Source organism: Lynx rufus, unplaced genomic scaffold (genome assembly GCF_022079265.1).
Source record: "Lynx rufus isolate CCGP_SWC_20201006 ecotype Redwood Valley unplaced genomic scaffold, mLynRuf1.p SCAF_10, whole genome shotgun sequence".
Classification (NCBI taxonomy): domain Eukaryota; kingdom Metazoa; phylum Chordata; class Mammalia; order Carnivora; family Felidae; genus Lynx; species Lynx rufus.
The window spans coordinates 28,581,351-28,603,454 of record NW_025814824.1 but is presented as its reverse complement, the minus strand read 5'-3'; the positions used below and the strand labels follow the sequence as shown (position 1 = coordinate 28,603,454).

At 43.1% G+C, this 22,104-nt stretch overlaps 1 protein-coding gene across 1 annotated transcript in view; it reads left to right on the top strand.

Moving 5' to 3' along the window:
* The first annotated feature begins 4,635 nt into the window (after window positions 1-4,635).
* FBP2 (fructose-bisphosphatase 2) overlaps window positions 4,636-22,104 on the top strand; it is a 29,667-nt gene continuing 12,198 nt past the window's right edge. Inside the window, exons 1-3 of the mRNA XM_047097815.1 lie at window positions 4,636-4,805; window positions 9,440-9,602; window positions 11,900-11,992. Of these exons, the coding sequence (XP_046953771.1) occupies window positions 4,636-4,805; window positions 9,440-9,602; window positions 11,900-11,992 (426 nt within the window). The remainder of the gene's footprint in view (window positions 4,806-9,439; window positions 9,603-11,899; window positions 11,993-22,104) is intronic.

Below are 22,104 nucleotides of genomic sequence, written 5' to 3'. Positions count from 1 at the left end.
ATATTACAGGAAAGTAGAAATTGGATTCTTGATTTTCCATCTTTGTGTTCTGTTAATCCTACAAAGTTGAGGCTTAAGCCGATTTCATTAGTACATGAGGAAAAGTAGGTTGACCTGCAAGGAATCAGATTCCCCATGTGGAGCAGCTTATAAGGGCGCTCCGTGTTCCATGCTCAGGTACATAGGAAGCACTGCAGTCCTACGAGGGAAGATGTATAGATATTTTTAAACATTGTGCCACAACTGCATTGTTTTTCATTTTTACCTGATGGCATCATTCTTAGAATAAAATCTTTTCTGAGTGAAAACTAAAAAAAAAAAAAAAAACCCATATGTTGACATTGCCTGAGAGAGTGTACGTAAACTATCTCAGTAGAGTTTGGCTAACAAAGAATGGTCCCTCCGTTGATACCCTAAGTCACATTTTAGATCCCTGCTTTTGTCTTCAGATCTGATGCAAGAGCTAGATTGTCTCAACTATCAGGAAGGTCTGCTTGCCCTTACTCACTTTGACTCAGGTCTGTGAGCATCTTTCCCAAAGTGGAACAAGGCCATAGAGAGCTTTGAGGTCCCCGGTATATCAGTGGCCCTGAAATAAATGTAAGCTGGATGCTCTCTCCTTTTCTCCAGGGTTTCTCCACGGCTGTTCTATGTTTCCACCCTGCCGTGTGCCCTGAAAGAACTTTGGCATTTGCTGAAAGGTCATCAGTTGCAATTTTAGACCATTGGGTAACTCAAACTCCTAACATTTAAATGTAGCTGCAAAAGGGTTTGATTGCTGTACCCAGCTGCCAGCCTAAGCCAGACAGTGGCAAAAATAGCAGACCCTCCCCAGTTCCCTTTAAGATGAGTAATTGACCGCTTATAAATGACGCTAGCCAATACTTCTCCTTCCTGGTCTCCAAATTCTCCAGTCTTCTGCCTACTCTTAGCATCTGTAGTGTGCTGGGCCCAGAGCTTCTCCAGGGAGTTGTGCTGAAGCACTGATTGGTTGGTTTCACTTCCAATCTCTTGTTAACAGATACTTTATAAAATGTAATATAAAGAATTAAAGGAAAGGCCAAGAATGAAAGTTATTGTTTAAGCAGAGTTTCAGCTGGGGGAGATGAAAATGTTCTGGAGATGGATGGTGGTGATGGTCGCACAACACTGTGAATGTACTTAATGACATTGCACTGTATGCTTAAAAATGGCTAAAATGGTCAAAAAAGAAAACCTGGAAAAATGAAATAAAAAACAATTACCTACAAAAAGGCAAGCCCCAACTGTTTAGTGTTTGGTTGTAACTTCATTTAAATTTAAATGACATTTTATTGCTAGATTTAAATTGCATTTTAATATAGTCAGAGCAAGTGTAACACAGAGAAGTTGCTATAGAAATTTCTAAATACTGCCAATTTTTCTACTAACTTTGTCATGGCCTAGTAAAGTTTGCAGACTGTCCATGATCCACCTTGCATTTTGTTTTACAGTAAAATGAATTTTTTTAAAAATGTAGAATTATTTGGGTTTTAAATAGATTCAAATTTCCATCACCATAGTTAGGATACAGAACAGTTCCATCAGGCCAAAAAACCCTCCCTTGTCCTGACCCTCCCCACATAGCCACAGAATTGTTCTCTTTGTATATAATTTTGTATTTTCAAAATATAAATGGAATCATACCATATATAATCTTTGAGACTGGCTTCTTTCTTTAAAAATTCTTTTCATTTATTTGAGAGAGAGAGAGAGCACGAGCCAGGAGGAGGGGCAGGGGAAAGAGAGAGACAATCTTAAGCAGGCTCCATGTTATGCATGGAGCCTGATGCAGAGCACGATCCCACGATCCTGGGATCATGACCTGAGCTGAAGTTGAGAGTTGGATGCTCAACCAACTGAGCCACCCCGGCCACCTTGACTGGCTTCTTTCACTTAGCACGATGTCTTTGAGATTCATTCCAGTGCTGCGTGTAGCAGGGTTGTTCTTTTTTCTTGCTGAATAGTAGTCCATTTTATGGATCTACCCCAGTTTGCTTATCCATTCACTGAAGAGCATTTGGGGTTGCAGTCTCTTACATAAATAGAGCTGCTATTAATATTTGTGAATGGGTGTTTGTGTGAATATACATAATCATTTCTTTAGGAAAGATGTAAAGGCCCACTGCAACTGGCATTGTTTTTCACTCTCAAATCCTTTGAAGACAAGGTTGTACTTCAAATCCTTTGAAGTACAAAGGATTTGAAATCCTTCAAATCCAATGTTCACCTTCAAATCCTTTGAAGACAATGTTGTACTTCAAAGGAAACCTGGAAACCTACAAGCAGGACACCCTCTTCTCTTATATTCACTTACTGGCCCAGAACTCCTAACATGCAGCCACTGGTCTTCCTATAATTATGTCAGAAGAATCATTGTTGATCTCTCACTTGAAAGACAAAGCTTAGTTATTTGTTAATGGCAACATGACACATCAGGATCAAAGAAAGTTCCCTTCTATAGTTCTTACAGTTCCCTGAAGCTTTCCGAAAAGAATGAGAGCTGTCTGGTTTAGATCCTGGTGATGTCAACATGAAAATGTTCTGACTGAAGGCCTCACACAAGAGCATGCACAAAGATAAGGAAGCTTGTGGAAGCATTATCTCAAGGATGCACATTTCCAAAGTAAATTAATTGTTCACACACTAGAATGCAGCATACCTCTATGTACCAACATGGATGTGTATTTCCAAGATGGTAGGCTATGGCAGCCACCTTAGATTGGTTGATCCAATACCAGTGCCCAACTCTTGCAGTGAGGGGTCACCATGTGAAACAAATCTGGCCGAAGCTATGGAAGTGGAAATCTACTGGTGCGTGTGTGTGTGTGTGTGCGGGGGGGGGGGTGTTCTGAGGAAATATTTCTTTTCTAATAAAAGGGAACTGATGTGATTAGAGTGCCCTTCTCCCCTCTTTGGGCCTTCAGTGTGGGCTACATGGGCAGAATGGTGGTTGCCGTTTTGTTTTCATAAGATGTTTCAACTTGGAGGCAGAAGCCAGCTGACCCAGGGTAACAGAAGAGACAGAGGGGCCCCTAAAATGGAGTCTTTGAAGAGCTAAATAAATGCCAGCAGCCACCTCCTCGTGAACGCATGAGAAAATATGAGAACAATAACCCCCTACAATATTTATTTCATCTGAGTTTTCTCTTACTTGCAGCTGAACACATTCTGATTGAAATAACCATCAAAAGAAAAATCATATTGCAGACCAATGTATGTATTCTACAAAGCAGCATGCATATTCCTCTATTTTATAAAGTGGAGTTATATATGTATACATAATAATTATATATGCATCAAAAATTTGGAAGGGTAGTAATAACTACCAAGTACTGGGAACCTGCTCTGTGCCAGGCACATCTTATCACTTTTAATCCTGAAAACCACTCTATAACATAGATGTTTTACTTCTATTCCCATTTATAGGAGAGGAAACTGAGGCTTCAGGAACTTTCCCAGGACAACTAGCAGATAATTAGGTTGGGACTCAGTGCCAGGTCTATGCACCCCTAGAGAAAGGTCTTGGTCTATGCTACCCAGGCCCCTGCCAGTGCCTAATACCAGTACAGACCCCCACCAGCTCAGTTATTTCTAGAGAGTTGGCTGGGGGATGGGCTGGTGGTGAGGACTCTCACTTTTTCTTTTATATACTTCTGTAGTGTTTCCTTTTCAGTAAGAAAGTAGTATCTAAAAATTTTTTATGTTTATTTTTGAGAGACAGAGAGAGAGAGAGAGAGAGAGAGAGAGAGAGAGAGAGAGAGAACACTAGTGGGGGAGGGGCAGAGAGAGAGGGAGACACAGAATCCAAAGCAGGCTCTAGGCTCTGAGCTGTCAGCACAGAGTCCGACGCAGGTCTTGAACTCATAAACTGCGAGATCATGACCTGAGCTAAAGTTGGACATTTAACCTATTCAGCCACCCAGGCATCCCAAGAAAGTAGTATTTTTGAATTAGATGTGCAAATCTAAAGGAATTGATAAAATAACCTGATGCTAGGCACTGTGCTAGGAATGTAATTTTTTTCTTCTAGATTTGGGTGGCTTTTAAGGATACTCAGGCATATGTCTTTTTGGAAATAAAAAGCATCCTTTGCAAAAGTATATAAAAGACCCCGGGCTGAGAGGTCCCAGGATTGCCATATTTTATTGTGTGACCTATACCCTAGGTAAGATCTGCCAGTCTGCCTCTTAGAGTCATTGGGGAACTGGATTCTACAGTAGATATATGCAAAAAATCCTTCTGAGTCCTTGAATGAGAGGGTTCTAGGGATCATTTTTTAGTGGCTGGATTTCTCATCTTCCACCAGTTTCTAAATGGCTCCTTCTTAGGATCTTTAAATAAAAAGGTTCATCAAAAGAAAGTAGGTGTGTTTCTGGGCTGCCCGATTCTATTTACAGCTTGCTTATGGTGCCTTGGCAGCCTTCAACATCAACCTTGCCAGAGAGATTTCCTTGAGGGTTTGCCCAGTTATCTTAATCACGTGGGTTGGGGCACTTTTTCGTTAAAGGTCCTGGCAGGGCTAGTGCAAACCAGCTCTGATACCAAAGAGCCACAGACTTCAGAGATAAACAAGGCTTTCCAGGAGAAGAAGATTTTGAACACTTATCCGCCACCATGTCGGACAGCAGCCCCTTTGAAACGGACATGCTCACCCTGACTCGCTACGTTATGGAAAAGGGGCGTCAGGCCAAAGGAACCGGGGAGCTCACACAGCTGCTGAACTCCATGCTGACAGCCATCAAAGCCATATCCTCGGCTGTGCGCAAGGCCGGCCTGGCCCACCTGTGAGTCCTGGGGGAGTAGGTGTGGGTGCACAGACCTGCCCCTGACGTAGAGGGATTCGGGCCCAGGTGGGGCGTGGGCAAAGCCTCAGGTACAGGTCACTTGGGCAGGCGACCATGTCAAAAGCTATTTGCCTCTGTGCTCTGGAGGGAAGGCGCTTTTAAAGTTTCTGTCTGTTGATAAAGGGGCCTTTGACTTGTTTCCAGAAAGGAACGAAATACTTGGAGACGTGGTATGAAGAAAAAAATATATAATTTTTCCAGTTGCCATGTATTATAACGATGAGAAGCTCAGTGGCTGGTTGCATTAAAAACATAGATTGTATTATCCCGGCTTGTTTCTTATGGCAGAAAGAAACAGCGAATAGGACTTGAGATTTTGCTTTATGATCTTTGCAGGTAGTAGCATTTTATTGCCATGAACTTTGCCAGTGTGTTAGGAGCTAGCAATCATTTACAAAATGACTTCCTGCCCTGCGTCTCTGTCCTTACTGAGGGAAGGAGTCTTTTGCTTTCAAAACAATTTTTTATTTCTTCTCTGAGACTCATTATCTTTTTCTCTACTTGGTGTGCAGGAAGCTGGGAGGTTCTGGGTCCAGGAGGAGGAAATGAAGAGCATTCTTCCACTTTGTTCTCTTCAGTACTTTATCCAAGCACAGAAGAAGGCCAAGTTCATACTATGGCTGCTGAATGTCACAGCTGCTGACCTTAAAAAATAAGCCAGTTATTTTATTTTATTTTATTTTATTTTATTTTATTTTATTTTATTTTATTTTATTTTATTGTAAGAGAGAGGGAGAGAGAGAGAGAGCGCAGGAGGAGGGGCAGAGGGAGAAGCAGAGAGTGAATCTTAAGCAGGCTCCAAGCCCAGTGCAGAATCCAATGTGGGGTTCCAATCTTATGACCCTGAAATCATGATCTGAGCTTAACGGACTGAGCCACCCAGATACCCCAATAAGTCAGTTATTTTACCCCCCCCAAATGAGTTTATTTGGGAATAGTCAGAGAATTACAATATGGGACAAGTGAGCTACGCCAAAAACCATAGGCTGGTTTAACAAAGGAGAAGAAGGTTATTTTATGAAGGAGGACATTGGCAGGAGCTGTTTTGAACAAAAGTCCATTGGTGAAAAGCAAGAGTTCAGGGCCATAATGGTTTCTTATTGGCTGAGTTGGCAAGTCAATTTCTTGCAGGAGAGGCAATGTACATCCTTCCTTCTAGGAGCCCATAACTGATGATTCTTTCCCCAGAGGATTTTTGTGTTAGTCTGGAATTGACACTTCCTGCAATGACCTCCAGTGCTACAGTGTGAGGGCTCCCCCTTCTGGCTTCCCGACTCAATTTTAGTGAGGTTTTCCTTAACGTTCACACGGCCAAGAGTCCAGTTTAAGTCTGTGCTGAAAAGAAGCTGACTTTCTTTGCACTTCCATTTTTTTTTTTTTTGTAGCAAAGGTCCTCTCCAAAGGTGAAGGGGCCCATTATTATTATTCCCCCAAATGAAGAAATAAAGTCTAATATTTAAAATAGTAATTCTTAACAATTTAGTACTTTTGAACCAAAAATTTGATAGCGTTATATCACAAGATGTAATTCTCACAAGATAACTATAGGATTTATTTATAACGGATAAGGTTTTGTAACCCAGTAATGACATCCAGTGTAAAGACACATTATGATCGGCCCTCCCTGATCTCTGTGTATTGCTATAACTGTATTGCCTCATAGACCAATAATGGCCAATCTTTACTTGTAACAATCTTCATGAATGCGAGGTGCAGCCATTTGCCTCTGTCCTGATCCCACCAGGTGATGGGCTGTGCTGAGTGACACTAAGTAGTGACTTTACCTGTCCCTGCATATGGCTCTGCTATGCTTAGAGCCATTTTCTGGGCATCTCCACTGCTTTTCAGTATTATTTACCCGCCTTAATGTGCTCGTCCTCTGTGCAGGACGCTTAGCTAGGCAGTGGATGCGGTGGTACAGTTGTACTACGTGGCTTCAGAACTCTAACTTTGTGCCTGTCGAGTGTCCAGATGAAGTAGACTCAGGAACTGGTTAATAAGGTGTTCATTTAACTTGGCTGCCTTCCATGTGACTGTCTACTCTTGTTAGGACCTCAGTTTCCCATTTGTAAAACAGAGGGGATGGGAATAGCCCCTAACTTATAGGGTTGTTGTAAAGCTTAGTGAATCCATGTGATGATAACTTCAACAGCGCCAGATCCATAATAAATGCTCAGTAAATGCTCATTATTACAGTGGGTCCAAGCCCAGATCTGGGGAAATTTGCCCGCTGGCTGGCCCATGCTGCTGAATGTCCACTAGGTGGCAGGTGTAGCCCATGGAATCAAGACTTCAGGATCCACTATTTTCTCAGAGGCTGAGGCAGGGGTCCTCAGGCTGACAGAAACCCCACATTCTGCCAATTCAGATGTCATCCTTCTCCTGACCCCTCACTGAAACACCAAAGTGGCAGTGTGAGATGCCCATTGCCTGGAAATTCCTTCTTTCTAACAAAATGCTGAGGTTATTTTAAGAGGACTGTGGAATTGCTTCTCATATTGCTAAAAGGTCGTTCTCTGTCCTGGAACAATTCTCCTGAAAATAGGATTTTCACATGTTCCTGCCCCTTTTCTCATCTAGGGAGCCTCAAGCCCCTCATTCTTTGCTTCCTTTTTTGGGGAAGACATTTTAGGCACAAGCTCAATGAATGCAAACGTGATAAAAAAATGTTCATGCTTTTTCTTCTCTTTTGTCTGTTCATTGCTGTAGGAAGAAGGGAATGCTAGAATCCTTCTCCTGGAAGCATCTTCATGGGTTTCTGCCAAAGTGGTAGAACATCCCATTCAAAAATTATCAGTAAAGCTTTCAAAAAATAGTAAAAGATATTGTCCTGTGGATTATAAAGCTCTGCTGTATCCATGATCTAACTTGGAGCAGGTGTCAGACAGATCTCATTATGAATGTGCTTCCATTCTTTCTGGAAGGAGGGGTGCTAATGGGGGTTAAGGGTAAATGGCACCTGGAGGAAGGTTGTCAGTCAAGGAAGAGGGTGGGAAGTGAATTGTCCCCTGCTTAGGGTACATCAGTGATTCTCAACCGGGCTACCTGTTAGAGCCACCTGAGGATTCCTTCAGCAAATACATGGCTTTAAAAAGGGGGTGGGGATGTAGAGAAATTATTTTCCTGCCATGCTTTCTTCATAATTCAGTGAACGTATATTGAGCATTTACCACATCCTTGGGTGCTGTGGAAACCAGTACAATAAGCCACCGTTCTAGTCTTCAGTGAGCAGATAATCTACCAGGAAAGGTATTCCCATGAACAGATCACAAACTGCTGTGGAAGGATGACAGGGGTGTGCCTGGTGGTGTTGGGGCCAAGGAAGCCTTTGGAATGGATCAGGAGGGAGAGTAGGGAAAAGCTCATGGTAGGCAGACAGCATTCCTGTGGAGTGAACACCATAAGTGAGGGTGAAAAAGAGAGGAGCATCTTGCTGGGTGCTGGTGGCCACAGGACTTTTGTGGCTGTTGAGATGAAAAAGGCTTGAGTGGGTATAGCCATGCCACTCTTGGCGGGAAGAGTGCGGGGATGGGGCAGCCAACCGAGGGGTCCGTGTAAGACAAGTGTGTGCCTAGTGGATTCCAGAGGCTGAGACTGGCTGAGTGAGGTCAGTGGGACAAGAGGCAATGCCAGCATGGGAACAGGGCTTCCTTGGTGAGGCCTGAAGTCCACCATGGGGAACTTGGAGATTCTGGGTGAGACCAGAGTGATCTTGTTGGTATTTTAGAAGGACCCTGCCCATGACGGTGGAAGTTAGGAGACCTTTGCATACTGATATTCTAAAACATAAAGCTAGATAGAATTTTTCTTACGTCGCTTGACATGGTAATGAAGAACAAAATTAAATTAGTTAAGTCTGTCCCCAAATTTCCATCTTAAGTAATGCAAAGCCACCACAGGCCAAATTTCTCATTCAGTCCACCAGGCCATTATTTGAGGGTGATCAATAAATACTTGAAATTCCTGTGCTGGGAAGCCATGGTCCTTTAGTTTTGGGGTTAGTAATGATGGCGACATGTCTGACTTTATGAATTGGCTCTTTCCCTTCACCTCCCACTGCCCATTGCAGGTTTGTGTTTTTATAAGATTGAATTCCAGTTAGCATTGTTGGGAGAATACGGGGCTATGACAATATCCTCACGGTGTAAAGGAAGCAAGGTTGAGAATCACAGCTTTGAGAAACGTTGCACTTGGTCTGTATAAATTGGAGATTTGGCAGCAATGAAGGGAAAAGTGGCTTATAATAATGGTGTCTGGGCCTTTTTTTTTTAAAGTTTATTTATTTTGAGAGAGAGAGAGATTGAGAGAGAGAGAGAGGGAGAGAGAAAGAAAGTGCAAGCAGGGGAGGGGCAGAGAGAGGGGGGACAGAGGATCTGAATGAAGCAGGCTCTGTGCTGAGAGCAAAGAGCCTGATGTGGGGCTCGAACGCACAAACCGTGAGATCATGACCTGAGCAGAAGTGGGATGCTTAACCAACTGAGCCACCCTGGTGCGCCCCCCCCCCCCAAATCTGGGCTTCTCTGATGGAGTTTTGGATTCCCTTAACCATTTCATTCAGTCTTTCGTCTTCTTAGGTATGGAATTGCGGGAAGCGTGAACGTGACCGGGGATGAGGTGAAGAAATTGGACGTGTTATCCAATTCTCTGGTGATCAACATGCTCCAGTCCTCCTACGGCACCTGTGTCCTGGTCTCTGAGGAGAATAAAGACGCGATTATCACCCCCAAGGAGAAGAGGGTGCGTGTGGGGACGGGATGCAGTTCCCCTAGCCACCAGTAGATGGTACTACTGAGTTGGGAAGAATCTGGTTGCTTTACTTTTCTTTAGTTCCTGGGATATTCCTATTCCTTAACTTTTATTTTCCGGGGGGGGGGGAGATTGAATACTTTTTTAGTTAGAAGTCTTATGCTGTCTAGTGGAAAAAAAAATCCACAACAGGGGGGTGATTCATTCAGGGTAAAGAGTAATTTCCTGAAAATGCCTCAGTGGGTGGGGTTTTGTCTTCATTTGCCAGGAACAAGTGCTGCATTTTTTGTGGTTTCAAAACCATCGAGTCCAGTAAAAACTAGAGCTCCTGGGAAGAGCAGACCTGTACTCTTCCCATCCCCACTTCTATTCTCCCTCTCCCCAACACAAACTTCTCCAAGGGGCTCTGGTTTCATCAGAGATTTCTTCATTCCTGAGAAACTGTTAGCCAATATAGAAAAGAAACCGTAAAGATCGTGCTCTCTTGCCTTAATACAATGGCAAACTTGGTTAGTGCAGGGCATGACCAGGCAGGGTCTGTAGCTACTCTGGTTTCACAAAAACAGTTCATTAAAGTCAGAGGTTTGCTAGTGGCCAAAAATTCAACCCATGTCCAGCTGTGATACAAAGTAAATACTGGGACTGGGCCTTGTTTTATATATTGGGTGTTGGAGACCATTTCTTCATAATTAGCTGAGAGGATGAAAAAGGTAAAAGCAAATGTATGAAACATCTACCTTATACCAGGGACTGTGCAAAGCACTTTACTCTTGTTGTCTCACACAATTTAAGCTAAATCATACCTATTATTTTCAACTTTCAGTTCCCACTGTTACATGCCTCTCAATCATCTCTCCTATCTAATCTATTGTTTTCTTCCCCATTTGGCCTGATCTATACAGGTCTTAGTGCTGGTTCTTGAATATTCTATGCCTACTTCCACACCAGTTCTTTGAACATTTTCCAGCATATGCTAGATGTTCAAAAGATATCTGTTGAATGAATGCATGAATGATTGAATGGGTTCAGTTGAATTATCCACAGGGAGAATGGGAAATTTCCAAACTTATGGATTATCCCATTTTTTAGCCCGTCTCCACCCCCAGTGAGAGAGGGAAAAAAAAAAACAGCTTAAGCTAGGGCATTAAGTCACCAGAAAGTCAGGGAAAAGTAATTTTAGTGGTGGGAGAAATGACTTCCATCTTACTTGATGTTATATTACCAGTATTTAATTAGCCTAATTAGCCAGGAAACTCTGGTCCCCATCACTACAGCTCTCCCAGAACCTTGCACATAGGAGGTCTGTAAAAAGTATCTGATGATTTCTTCCCGTGGAATGTTGGCTGGAGCAGCCTGTGAGAGCGGTGTGTGTGGGCTGGAAAGATCCAGATCTGTCTTCTGGCCTTCACACAGGACAGGTGGGTTGGATGCAGCAAAACCTGGGACAGTATTTTTATTCTCCTGACGTATGTATACATGCCAGCTCTCTTAATAAGACAGATCCAGGGGCGCCTGGGTGGCGCAGTCGGTTAAGCGTCCGACTTCAGCCAGGTCACGATCTCGCGGTCCGGGAGTTCGAGCCCCGCGTCAGGCTCTGGGCTGATGGCTCAGAGCCTGGAGCCTGTTTCCGATTCTGTGTCTCCCTCTCTCTCTGCCCCTCCCCCGTTCATGCTCTGTCTCTCTCTGTCCCCCAAAAAATAAATAAACGTTGAAAAAAAAAAATAAGACAGATCCAGAGGCCCTGGGACATTGTTCTGAGATTTTCTGAAGTCTTTTGGCAAAATTGCTCCCCAGTGAGAAAAGCCTGTCTGCATAGAGGTTCAGAAAGAATCATGAATAAATCCATAACTGACTTTACTGACTTTACTGTGGATATGGGTAGAGCTCGCTCAGGTTTATCTTCGGCTCCTCTACCTCTTCCCGGCCAGGTGCCAGTTTCAGACATGGTTTCCTCTCACACCCTCCACTGCTATGAGGCCCCCATGGGCCCACCCTGGAGGGAAGGGCAGAGCCAGAGGAGGCACGGAGGTGGATGGGATTTCCGTCGCCCCATGTGGGCACTGACTCATCTGTCTATGGGCACATTGGCCCCGAGCTCAGGATTCATAGATGCTGAATCCCTCCTTAAGGGATACTTTGCCCTCCTTAAGTAATTGCAGTTTTTGGTAAGGATATCCCTTTGCTCTGGGTCACTTTTGATGTAGTGGTACCGACCATGCACTGCCACTTCACAGAGTGTATTGGTTGGAAGGGCACCAATCAGGTGGTTCTTCTCTCTGTGCATTTAGGGGAAGTATGTGGTCTGCTTTGACCCACTGGATGGATCTTCTAACATCGACTGCCTGGCCTCCATTGGAACCATCTTTGCCATCTACAGAAAGGTGAGTCTGATCTTTAATGCCTTTTCCCTCTTGGTGGCTTCTGGAAGGTTCCTGGCCTGGGAGCCACACGTTTGGAGTTCTAGCCTCTATCTTCCCACTGACCAGACCCACCATTGTAAGCAAACCATAACTCACTCTGGCCTCGGGCTCCTCATTGGAAGAGCTGATATGGTAATTTTCCATCTGCCTTCTTCACTGCATGGGTGGGAAGGTAAAATAAGAGGACAGATGAGTCTTGGTTTTAAGAAAATGGGAGTGACACAAATATCAGATAGAGTATTAGGTTCCAGGTGGCATTTGAGGACTCCTCTGTTTCTTCTTTATGTTTCTCAAATCTTATTACATTAGTTTTCTATTGCTGCTGTAACAATTAACCACACATTTGGAGGCTTAAAATAACCCCCATTTAGTATCTACCATTCTGTAGGTCAGAAGTCTGAAAGGCATGACTGAGTTCTCTGCTCAGGGTCTCATAAGGCCAAAATCTGGGTGTCAGCCAGCCTGGCTTCCTATCGAAAGGCTGGGGGTGGGGAATTAGCTTCCAGGCTCTTTTAGGTTGTTGGCAGAATTCAGTTCCATTCTGTTGCAGGATGGAGGTCCTTGGGTTTTTTTTTGTTGTTGTTGTTTTGTTTTTTTCCTGGCTGGTACTGGGGTCATTCTCAGCTTCTAGAGGCTTCCTATATTCCCAGGCTTGTGCTTCCTTTCTCCTCCAAGGCAGTGAAGGCAGGCCAAGTCTTGTTCAGGCTTCTAATCTCTCTGATATCCCCACTTTGCCTTGTCTCCCCTGCCCTCAGCCACAGAAAGTTCTCTGCTTTTAAGGGCTCATTTGATTAGATTGGGCCCATCTGGAAAATCCACAATGATACCTCTCTATTTTAAATTAGTGACCCTAATTGCATCTGCAAAGTCCCTTGTGCCATGTAATGCAACCTAGTCACAGACTCTGGGCATTAGGACCTGTTTGGGGCCATTTCGCGTATATACCACATACCTGCCAACAGAGGATTTTATGGGTGGGTTTGTGACCACCCAGTATTACCAGAAACTTCATGTCACACAACATAGTCCACAGTATATCTCATTTTGAGATCAGTCCTCACTCCAATCAGAATGGCTGGGCCTTTTCCCCAGGGGGGCTGTCAGGCCGAAGGGACACTACAGGCTCTGGATGGTCTTAAGGATTGTTCGGTTGGGTAATCTGCCTTCTGGGCTGGTCTTAGAGGCCCATACCTCTGGCTCCACAGCACACATTCTTTCCACTAAACTATGATCAAACACACACAGGCATCACTGATTTCTATGCTACCAATTTGGCACTAATCATGTGATGTGTATGTAATTAACTTTCTATGAGTGTTTTCCTTCATGCTCTTAGATTATAAATGTGGGGGAGGATTGGGTACATCCCATGTCACCCAGTGTGTTGTCTGTAGATTTTGATATTGCAAGATTATTTGTGCTTGGCTGATGGTTGTCCAAAGAAAGAGGCCAGAATTTGATTTTCAGGGGCAAAAGCTTAGCAGAAACCTAACCTTAGCAGAATATGTGAATTAGCCTAAGCTTTCTTTCTGTGAAGAAAATCAAGGAGCAGGATGGGGGCTCTGTTACTTCTGTTTGGAGAACCAAATGTAAGCCAAGCCAGCCCAGGCTAGAGGAATACTCTGAGAATGTTTCCCAATTGGTGTTTCTCTCTCTCTCTCTCTCTCTCTCTTTCTTTTTTTCTTGTGAAGAGAGAAAAGGAGAATTTTGCTGAGGGAGCAGGAGAGAATGACCCAAGACACTTTCTCTGGTGTTTGAGAAAGTGAAAGACTAATATGATGTTTGAAGGTTAAGCCAAAATGAGATAGGTGTATAAAGGAACGTTACTTCTCTTTTTGAAGTAAAGCTTGGAAATAAAAATAAAGAGATAGGTGGTATGATCTTTATGAGATTCTGAAAAAAGACACCAGTTGTATCTTTGAGGTGGCTTTCAACATTGGCTTTTTCATTGTAGCCAATACTGTTGACTGCTGAGCATGAGTCAGGAACTCTTCTGCCCACCTACAAGCACAGTGCTCCTGGGTCACTCATCACCTCAGCCCATGAAGCAGGTGCACACACTGCTATCAATTTTTTTTTTTTTTTTTTACTGGGGAACAAATTGAAGCACAGAGAAGTTAAGTAACTCAACTAAAATCACCAGTTGGTACGTGAAGGACAAGAATTCAAACAGGCTCTCCAACTCTGCCATCAAGGCTCTTAATAGCTCCTTGCCCCCACTCCCAATTTTACTGAGATCTAATTGATGTATAGCATTGTATTAGAATAGGTGAACAACATAATGATTTGATATATCTAATATATATATATATATATATATATATATATATATATATAAATGATAACCACAGTAAGTTTGGTGAGCATCCATCACCATAGTTAAACAAAATTTTTGTCTGGTGATGAGAGCTTTTAAGATCTACTCTCGGGGCGCCTGGGTGGCGCAGTCGGTTAAGCGTCCGACTTCAGCCAGGTCACGATCTCGCGGTCCGTGAGTTCGAGCCCCGCGTCAGGCTCTGGGCTGATGGCTCAGAGCCTGGATCCTGTTTCTGATTCTGTGTCTCCCTCTCTCTCTGCCCCTCCCCCGTTCATGCTCTGTCTCTCTCTGTCCCAAAAATAAATAAACGTTGAAAAAAAAATTAAAAAAAAAAGAAAGATCTACTCTCATAGCAACTTTCAAGCATACAATCAGTATTGTTAACTATAGTCGCCACAATGTACATTACATCCTTAGGATTTATTCATCTATTAACTGGAAGTTTGTACCCTTTGACCACCTTCACTCATTTCCCCCTCACCCTTCCACCCCTGCTTCTGGCAACTACCAATATGTTTCTAGAAAAAAACATAGGACAATATCTTCCTGACTTTGGGGAAGGTAAATATTTCTTAAATAGGACACAGAAAGCACTAACCATGAAAAAAAAGGCTAATAAACTGTAGTTCATTAAGATGAAGAACTTTCATTCATCATAAGACAAGATAAGTGAAAAGACTGGCAGAAAAGATTTTCAATACATATTTCCAACAAGGAACGCCTATGCAGAATAAATCAAGGACTTCTACAAATCAATAAAAAAATACCATCAGTATAATCAAAGGGATGGGAAAAAGCTTGAATAAGCACTTCACTAAAGAGATATTTTCCACACAACTGTTTAATAAGCACAAGGAAGATGCTCGAAGTCGTTAGTCATCTGGGAAATGGATGTTAAACAATGAGACATCATTCATCCCCACAAGAATGGCTCAAATGAAAAATGTATACCAAGTGTTGATGAAGAAACTGGAATTGTACATTGTTGACAGCAGTAAAAAGTAATACAAATACTTTGGAAAAGTTGGCATGGCACCTGTGATGATAAACATGTAGTAATACATTGTGGCCCAGCAAGTCTACTGCTGGTACGCACCCAGGATAAGCGAGCACTTGTGACTGCCCAAAGACATGCACAAATTATTCATAGTAGCCCCTAACTAGAAAACAAAGCCCAAGTGTGTATCAACATTAGAATGGATAAATAATTGTGATATATTCATATAACAGAAAACTACATAGCAATGAAAAAGAACAAGAAGTTTCTGAATGCAAAGACATAGATAAAATTGCAAAGATGTAATGTTGTGAAACATAAGCAGATACAAAAGAACACATGCTTTGTAATTTCATTTATATGAAAACAGGCAAAGGTAATTATCCTTTTGATGTCCACATGATACCTTTGGAGGCTGTGATAATGACTGAAGAGGTACCGAGAGACTGCTAGGTTGTTGGAGATGTTCTGTAATTTTTTTTTAAATTAAAGTGTATTTATTTTGAAAGAGAGAGAGAGAGAGAGGGAGAGTGACAAGAGCAGGGGAGGGGCAGAGAGAGAGGAAGAGAGAGAGAATGCCAAGCAGGCTCTGTACTGTCAATGCAGAGCCCAATATAGGGCTCAAACCCACAAACTGTGAGATCATGACCTGAGCTGAAGTCAAGAGCCAGATGTGTAACCGACTGAGCCACCCAGGTGCCCTGGAAATATTCTGCAAGCTAATCTCAGTAGTTACATGAATATATACTACATGTATATAAAAATTCATTGAACTGAACAATTCAGATTTGTGTGCTTTGCTATGTTTAAGTTATACCTCAACAAAAAGAAAAATAGTCTACTTTTCCATACCCTCTACCACCAACACATTGAGTCTTTGCAATTGTCACTAACTTTACTGGTAAGTTGCCATATGATGCATCCCTTCCTTTACCCGTGACAGATTTAGATATTTTATTGGGGTAGGAAGAAATAAAAAGACCCGAGAGGGGCACCTGGGTGGCTCAGTTGGTTGAGCATCTGACTTTGGCACAGGTCATGATCTCACAGTTCATGGGTTCGAGCCCCGCATCAGGCCCCCTGCAGTCAGCCTGTCAGTGCAGAGCCTGCTTTGGATCTTCTGTCCCCCTACCTCCCTGCCCTTCCCCCATTTGTGCTCTCTCTCTCAAAAAATAAATAAAACATTAAAAAAAAAACACCTGATAAAGATAACACCAAATTATTTGCAAACTATTCTGAGATTTTCTGAGAGAAGTGTCATGGCAATAGAGATTACTAATGTGAAGTAGATTTTTGAAGTCTCGGAACCAGAAAAAAATGAGCCTTTCTTTTTTCCATGCACTAAAGTAAATTACAGATGATTTAATGGACTTGATGGAGAGATGGGAGATGAAACTGGAGCAAAAACAGAATAATATTTGTCTGGCTTTGTTTTGATGTAGGGGAAATTCTATCTAACCATAAAGACAAGAGAAGAAAATAATGTGGGCTGTAGTAAATAATTTCAATTACTAGAAAAACTGCACTGCAAAAGAAAAGGACACTGTAAATAAAATTAAAAAGCAGATGACAATTGAGGAAAATAGGTGTAACAAATATGTGGCATTAATATCTCTCATATGTAAAAAGGTATTACAATAAACAAGAATACAAACACCCTGAGAGAAAAATATGCAAAGATATGAAACAGAAAACTTACAAAATAAAAAATAAAAATGGACAAGAAGGCTATGAAGTTTACTTTGTTAACTATAAAAAATGGAAATTAAAACAAAAGAAATATCATTTTTTTTTCAGTCACCAAATTGGCCAAGTTGAAAAGATAGTGCTCTTTTATGTTCATGAGGTTGAATTAAAGTGAATGCTTTTATCACGATGGTAAAGCTATAAGTTAATGCAGTCTTTCTGAGGGGCAACTTTTCAATATATATCAAAAGTCTTTCACCCAATAATTTCATTGTTTGGAATTTCTCTGGGGAAAATAATCATGGAAACATGTATTTGTTCACTAGACTGTTCATCTCAGAGTTGTTTTGATATTGAAAAAAAAGGAGACATCTAAAGGATAAAAAGGGAATACTATAAACACCTCTACCTGCATAAATTGAACAAGTTAGATGAGCAATTCCTCAAAAAGCACACTCTGTAAAGAGGATGAGCGCACAAGCTACAGAATGAGAGTTTGACAAAGGACTCAAAACTCAACAGTAAAAAACTCGAAACAATCCAATTAGAACATAAAACATAAAGAGACGTGTCACCAAACAGGTGAAAAGAAGTTCCTTGGCAAAGAAGCACAGAAAAGATGTTCAACATCACTAGCCATTAGGGAAATGCAAAGTAAGACCATGATGAGTCATCACTACATACCTAATAGAACCCCTGAAATAGAAAACAGTGACAATACCAACTGCTACAAGGGCATGCATTGTTAGTGGAAATGTGAAGTGACACAGCTACTCAGGAAAAGTTTGGCAGTTTTTGCATTTTTCCCAGAGAATTGAAGATTTATGTCCACCCAAAAACCTGCACGTGATTGCTCATGGCAGCTTTATTTGTTTTTTTTTCAACGTTTTTTGTTTTTTTGTTTTTTTATTTTTGGGACAGAGAGAGACAGAGCATGAACGGGGGAGGGGCAGAGAGAGAGGGAGACACAGAATCGGGAACAGGCTCCAGGCTCCGAGCCATCAGCCCAGAGCCTGACGCGGGGCTCGAACTCACGGACCGCGAGATCGTGACCTGGCTGAAGTCGGACGCTTAACCGACTGCGCCACCCAGGCGCCCCATGGCAGCTTTATTTGTAATAGCCCACAGCTGAAAATAACCCAAACGTCCTACAACAGATGAATGGTTGAATAGTGATACATTCATACCATGGGGAACCACTCAGCAATAAGATGGAATAAACTATCAATACATGTAACAACTTTGATGGATCTCATGGGTTTCACGCTGAGTAAAAAATTTAAGAAGTTCACAAACTTTATGATCCCATTTATGTGATATTCTCTATAAAGTGTACTTATAGAGCTGTTGAAAGATCAGTGGTCGCAGGGGTTAGGGATAGCAGGGAGGGGCGGAGTGTGGGAATGACCATAAAGGGGTAGCATGAGGGAGACTTCTGTGCCTGATGGTATAGTTCTGTGTCTTTATATGGTGTCTACACATGTGACAAGATGGCACAGAGTGGTACACAGACTTAATACCAATGCCAATTTCCTGGTTTTGATATTGTACTGTAGCAAAATATTTACAGTGCAACTATTGAAGGAAGTTGGATGAAAGGTACATGGGATCTCTGTACTATCTGTGCAACTTCCAGTGCATCTTTAATTATTTTAAAATAAAAGGTTAAAATTCAGGAAAATCTAAATTTATATAAGAGGTTGATGAAATTTGGGAATGCCTTGCAATTGCCTGTCTAGCATGCTCCTGAAAATGTATGTATGTATGCATATATATGCACATGTATTAACTTGCATGGGTGTTTGCATGTGTGAATCAACTGAATGCCATAACCATGTGCCAGATTGCACCTCATGGTGGGAAAACAGGCCTGAACAAGACAATTGGCACCTGCCACCATGCAGCTTGCAGTCTATTTAGGAAGGCAGACATTAAACAGCACTAATGAAGGTGTGTTGGGAGCTTCCCAGGAGAAGCACTAAGTACCTGGAAGACTAACCAAGAGGTCAGAGAAGGCCTCCATGGAAAGATGATGCTTCACCTGGGATGTGAAGGTTAACTATGAGTTCCTCAGGCAGAAGGTGGGAGGAGAAAAGATTGGGCCATGCTGGCTAGAAAGAAGGTCATATACAGATTCTTGGAGCTCCGATGCAGGGTGGTGGAATGTTCAAGAAGAGAAAAGAAGCTCAGTATTTTTTGCGGTGGGGGCCTGGGTGTGGGGTGGAGGATGGTGTTGGACAAGGCTGGTCAACCAATGGGGGACGGATCATGGAAGACCTGGTAAAATGAGTTAAGAATATCAGACGTTGAGGCAGTGGGAAGTCAATAGCGTGTTTTAAGTGAGAAGTGACATGGATCAGAGTGGGGCAAGGGTGGAGTTGGGGGATCAGGAAGGAGGTAAAGGTCACTTGGGGCCAAGCGGTGATGGTAAGGATGGAGAGGAGGCCATGGAGTTGTGAAGAGTGGGTGCAAGGAGAGACTGGGCTCAGTGACTGAGTGGAGGGCATGGGGTAATGGCAAGGAGGGTGGTCAGGGAAAGGGAGGGGCAGGTGACCCTGAGGTTTCTACTGGGCAAATGACAGTGCCATTTGCTGAGACAGGAAGCAATGGCAGAAGAGCAGGGATTTTGGGGTTGAGATGGGGCAGACAAATGCCATCTTAGATGATACTGAGTTTGGGGTACCTGTGGGATACCTGACTAGGGATATCTGGTGGGCAGGTGACTCTGAGGCTGGGCTCTCAGGGGAGATGAAGATGGAGGACTGGGAGTGTGTGTAGGGCTTTGAACTCTGGTTGTGGGTGAGATTACCGAGCAGTGTGTAGACTAAGAAGAGAGCTTTATTAGTTAGGGCTCTGGTGTAAATGGCAGGAATGGCAGGAATGGCAGGAATGGATTAGGAAACTCCAAGGTAGGAATATGGCCAGCCTCAGGGAAAGCTAGGACCAGAAAAGAGTCTCTTATCTTGCCTTCCTGCCACGTGGCCAGTTCACTCCTTCTCTCTGTGGACCAAGTTTTCTCTGCTTCTTTGGCCAATGGCAGAAGAAAGGTGCCATCCCACAGCTCCCAAGTTGACATAAACCAGAGTGTTCTAGCCCCAAATCTGGATTTCTGGGTAGACTGTGATTGGGGCAGTTTGGGTCAGGCATCTACCCCAGACCTCATTAAATTTTTCTGTCTCACAGCAGTTCAGAGTCTCCACACTGGATAGGGTGGCAGTTAAGAAAGTCCATTTTGCACTGCAGAGAACCAGGAGGAGTACCTGCATTAAGGGATTGGAAGAATAGGGGATGGCAAAAACAAATGAGAAGGCACAGCTAGAGAGTTCAAAAGAAGTCCATGAAAGGTTCCTGGACCCAATTCCAACATGGGGATGCCATGGGGTCCCCACATAGTATCAAGCAATTCTCAGACACCAGCAGGTGTCCAAGAAATCAACTCGATTCTGACACTATCTATCCGGAGATAGCATCAGATTCCAGGGTTTAAGGGCTCAGTCCTACAAGGCAAGCCTGTACTTCTGACCAACATGCTATAGATTGAAAGTTCCAATGACTCTCCCTGCCGCCCCTGCCGGCAACTCAATTCAGATGCCAGTCGAGAGCCCAGGTTTTTCCTGTGCTTCTGACTGGTTACAAATCAGAGGTTCCCAAGACCCCCTTCCTCAGGTTTGATTAATTTGCTAGAGCAGCCCACAGAACTCAGAGAAACATGTGGTTAGATCACCAGTTTATTATTAAAGGATATAACTCAGGAACAGCCAGATGGAAGAGATCCCTAGGGCAGGGTAAGCGGGAAAGGGTGCAGAACTTCCCTGTCCTCTCCAGGTACACCACTTTCCTTGTATCTCCAGATGTTTACCAATCCAGAAGTTCTTCAAACCTTGTCCTTTTCGGGTTTTATGGAGGCTTCATTACATAGGCATGGTTGATTAAATCACTGGCCATTGGCAATTGATTCAATCTCCATCTCCTCACCTCTCCAGGAGGTCAGAGGGTGAAGAAGAAAGTTCCAGCCTTCTAATCACGTGATCACGTGGTTGATTCTCTGGGCAACCAGCCCTCCTCCTTAGGTGCTGTCCCAAAGTCACTCATCATCATGACAAAGACACCTTCATCACTCTCAACACTTAGGAAAGTCTGAGTGTTTTGGAAGTTGTGAGCCAGGGACTGTGGGCAAAAACCAAATATATAGGAGAAATGCATTTTGGTCATCTGAAGGAGCAAATACATATTTCTTATAAATCACAATATTGCAGTCCACAAAAGAGGGAAGTGGACAGATGCTTAGGAGAGACCCATGTCTCTCACCTAAGAAGGTGACAGTAGTCAAGGGACCCAACATTGCCCAGGGGTAGGGTCAGGAGGACTGGACAGTGTGCTCCTGATAGAGTGGACAGGTGGTAGCCTGCTGTGGTAGCAGGAGAAGAAAGACAGCTACTGTAGACAGGCATTTCAGACTCCAGGATCTACATGAAGACAGAGATAGGGCAATGACTAGAGGGAAGTTTTGGGATCTGGAATGTATTTTTTGTTATTTCTTAAATTTTTTTTAACGTTTATTTATTTTTGAGACAGAGAGAGACAGAGCATGAACAGGGGAGGGTCACAGAGAGAGGGAGACACAGAATCTGAAACAGGCTCCAGGCTCTGAGCTGTCAGCACAGAGCCCGACGCAGGGCTTGAACCCATGGACCATGAGATCATGACCTGAGCCGAAGTCGGACACTTAACCGACCAAGCCACCCAGGCACCCCTTTTTTGTTATTTCTTTAGACCAGAGAGTTCTGCCTGTTATTAAAAGCTAGTGAAGCCAGGGGGAAGGAGTGGTTCTCCTCCAGCCATGGGGAAGAGGCCAGAGGGCCACGGAGAGGGTGCTACCCTGTGCAGGGGCTACAGGATCACAGCTCAAAGATAGAACAGCCTCTGGTCAGGGAAAAATCAGTGGGAAGGAACCCTAGTTTCATACACAGAAAATGTGGTCCTTCTGATGGCCGAATGGAGGTGTTTTAGGAGCATCAATGGTGAAGACTAAAAGTTTTAATTAAAAACCTTTCAATTTTCTGAAAAGTCTTT